This window comes from Plectropomus leopardus, unplaced genomic scaffold, assembly GCF_008729295.1.
Source record: "Plectropomus leopardus isolate mb unplaced genomic scaffold, YSFRI_Pleo_2.0 unplaced_scaffold26606, whole genome shotgun sequence".
Lineage (NCBI taxonomy): Eukaryota > Metazoa > Chordata > Actinopteri > Perciformes > Serranidae > Plectropomus > Plectropomus leopardus.
In genome coordinates, this window is record NW_024628942.1 from 57 (window position 1) to 3215 (window position 3159).

General features: G+C 48.1%; 1 protein-coding gene across 1 annotated transcript; it reads left to right on the forward strand.

Annotated features, from left to right (window-relative positions):
- Positions 1-654: 654 nt before the first annotated feature.
- On the forward strand, positions 655-3086 carry LOC121967003 (the record flags this gene model as incomplete). Its single annotated transcript, XM_042517063.1, has 3 exons — positions 655-1462; positions 1570-1924; positions 2833-3086. Coding segments are annotated over 3 exons (1417 nt in total), but the record flags the coding sequence as incomplete, so codon positions are not given.
- Between the last annotated feature and the right edge of the window lie 73 nt (positions 3087-3159).

Sequence of the window (3159 nt, forward strand, 5' to 3'; positions counted from 1 at the left end):
CTATTATCAGCACAATGTGCTTCAATTTACCTGAAGTTTGTTTCAGATGGAGCTTTTCATTTTTATATAATGCTGGAAAGTTTAATTTATAATAATAAATCATATGTTTATTACACTCCAACACACCATGGTCACATGACACTGTGTCAGTGAACTATGAGGACAAAAAACAAACCACAAAAAAGCAAAACATAAATAAAAATAATAATCATTCTTTAATTGTAATCAAAGTAAATTATCAGTTAATGGTGATACTGATTTTAGGTATGAGGCTCGGACCTTTGCTGGGAGGACATTTTAGTACCTGGACCTCTGTGAGTTTTAGTAGAATAGGTCCTCCAGCTGGTGATGCTGTTCTACAGTATATTTGTCATGTTCAATGTCTGACAGAAAATAAATATTTAACCTAAATGAACCTGATGATATCTTCATATCTCACTGAGGAGTCAAAGGAACCTTTAAGCTCGACAGAAATACTGATTTGATGTAAACCGTGATATATATCGATATCACTGATATTTAAAAAAGGATCATCAGACTTGTTTCCACATCACCCAGCCCTATGAGGAGGAGGAGGACAGGTGAGGAGCAGGACGGGTGAGGAGGAGGAGTACAGGTGCAGGTGACTTTGATCTCTTGTCCTCCCCCCTGCAGGAGTCGTGGTGCGTCTCCTCCTGGCATCCTGGCCGTTGGACTATGCTGTGTCTGTCCCCTGCGTGGCGCCTCCTGAGCCGAGCTCAACGCCGCGCCGCTCAGCCAGCTGACATGTACGCCACCCGTCTCTACGGCAGCATGGGGGGAGGAGGAGGAGGAGGTGGGGGAGGAGGAGGGGTCAAACAGGGCCGGAGGGCGGGGCTGGCCGTGCTCGACGCACCTCACCCCCACCTCCCCCATCACCCAGCCCCGCCTCCCCCCGCCTATCCGCTGTACCAGGGTCGACCCGATGCCCACCGAGGGGCGCACTTCCACCACCACTACCACCCGCAGCCCGCACACCTGGCCCCGCCCCCGCTGCCCCCTCACTACCAGCACCACTTCCACACGTATGGTGCTTCAGCCACAGGGGTCGCTGCCGCCTCCAGCAGCAAGAAGAAGACGTGGAACTTCATCCACGAGAAGATGAGCTACGACACATTCTTCACTATGAAGCGCCTGATCGAGCGCTCGCGGCGCCCCGACGAGGTGCTGCGCTGGGTCACCCAAAACCCCGCCAAGATCTCCCACAACCACTACCCTGTCGCCCTGCAGAAGATCGGACAGTTGCTGCAGGCAACGCTGCCACCACGAGGCGCAGGGGACGACGCCGAGGCCTCGGGGGGAGCAGGAGTAGCAGAGGGAGGAGATGGGCGCCAGATCCTGGAGCACCAGGACTTCCAGACGCTCTGCAGCGCCATCGTCAACGACTGCGCCAAGTTCGACAACTTCAGCATCGTGAACTGCCTGTACGCGGTGGCGGCGCTTGGTGAGTCTGCCACTCTGTTTGTTCTGTGGGGGGCGGCTGTGAGGCTTTACAGGTAAGCCCCCCTCAGGTGTGGCCCCTCAGGTGTAGCAGTGTGTGTGTCTCTGCAGGTCTTCCCAGTGACTCTCAGGTGGTCCAGGTGTTGGAGGCGGAGTCTCAGTCCAGACTGAACCAGTTTAACCAGAAGGACTTGTCGATGGTGTTCAGCTCTAGCATGAAGCTGCACCCGGGCAGCCAGCACCCGCTGACCGAGGCCTGCCTGGCCGGCCTGGAGAAGAACCTGGAGAGAGAGCGCCACCCGCAGACGCTCTTCCTGCTGCTCTCCTACTACAGACTCAAGTGGCGCTCGCTGCAGCCGCAGGAATCCGCCACAGGGGGCGCTGACACCACCACAGGGGGCGCTAACGCCGCCACTGCCGACAGCAACAACACATGTCCAAACCCCGAACAGCTGCTCGCCAACAGGTGAGAGACGGACTAGTCCAGTCATGAAAAATCTGGAAAGTCCTTGAATCTTGTTTTACAAACCTGAAGGATAACAAATGATGTGTTTTAAGGCCGTCGGAAATCTGAAAATCCAACTTCTAGTTTTACATTTTCTGACTGATAGGTGGGGTCGTTTGTAAAGACTTTTAAAGAAAAAAAATGCCAAAAAATTTAATGAGAAAAACTGCCCACATTTTTAATTAAAAAATAAAATGTTGCCAAATATTTTTGAAGAAAAAGACTTCATTAATTGTTTTTCTTTAAACTTTTTTCTTAAACTTTTTTAAAGAAAATATATCTTCCAAACTTGTGAGCATCTTTTCTTGAAAATCACCTAAGCACATAAGACAAAGAAAATGGCCAACATTTTTTTATTTAAAAAAAAATTTAAAGGAAAGAAAAATTGCCACAGTATTTTTTATGAAAAACAAAACAAAAACAACAAAAAAAGCACTGAAATGTTTACCTCTAAAATTTGCCAAAAACATTTTTAAAGAGAAAAAAAAGCCAATTTTTTTGGGAAAAAATCAGCCATCATTTTTTGTTTAAAAATAGCCAAACCTGTTTGAAGAAAAAAATGTGTCAAATGTGTTTCTAAATAATTCCAAAACTTTGAAAGAAAAAAAAATCCTTTTTTTTCCTGTTAGATCCCAAACTGAGGTGAAGCACTCAATTTGTGTCTCAACTGAATTTTTTTTTTTTTTACGGTACAAATTCATCAGCTCCTTCAGCTGAATTTTGAGTTCAAAGCTTTGGATATTAACTCGCTGATAAAATCCAGATGTTTGTGTTTCTTCAGGTCATGTTTACGAGTTTTGATTCACAGAAAAACATAAAAAATCAGTTTGATCTCAGTATTTGTGACGTCTCTTTGTTCCGACCTTCAGGAAGATCTTGCGTCTGGTCAAACACACTCTGGCGAGTGTCAGCGGCGTTCGCGACCAGGAGATGGCGCTGCTGGACGAGATGTTGGCGGCGTGCGTCCGGGAGGCGAGCAACAAGAGTCTGGAGCTGATCTTCAGCTCTCACCTGTTCTACCAGAACAGGCAGGAGAGGTTCATCAGCAGCCTGGCAGGTGACACGTCACAGTACACCGGGTACACGTCACAGTACTCAACGGGTACACGCCACAGTACACCGGGTACACGCCACAGTACACTGGGTACACGTCACAGTACACACCGGGTACACGTCACAGTACTCACCGGGTACAC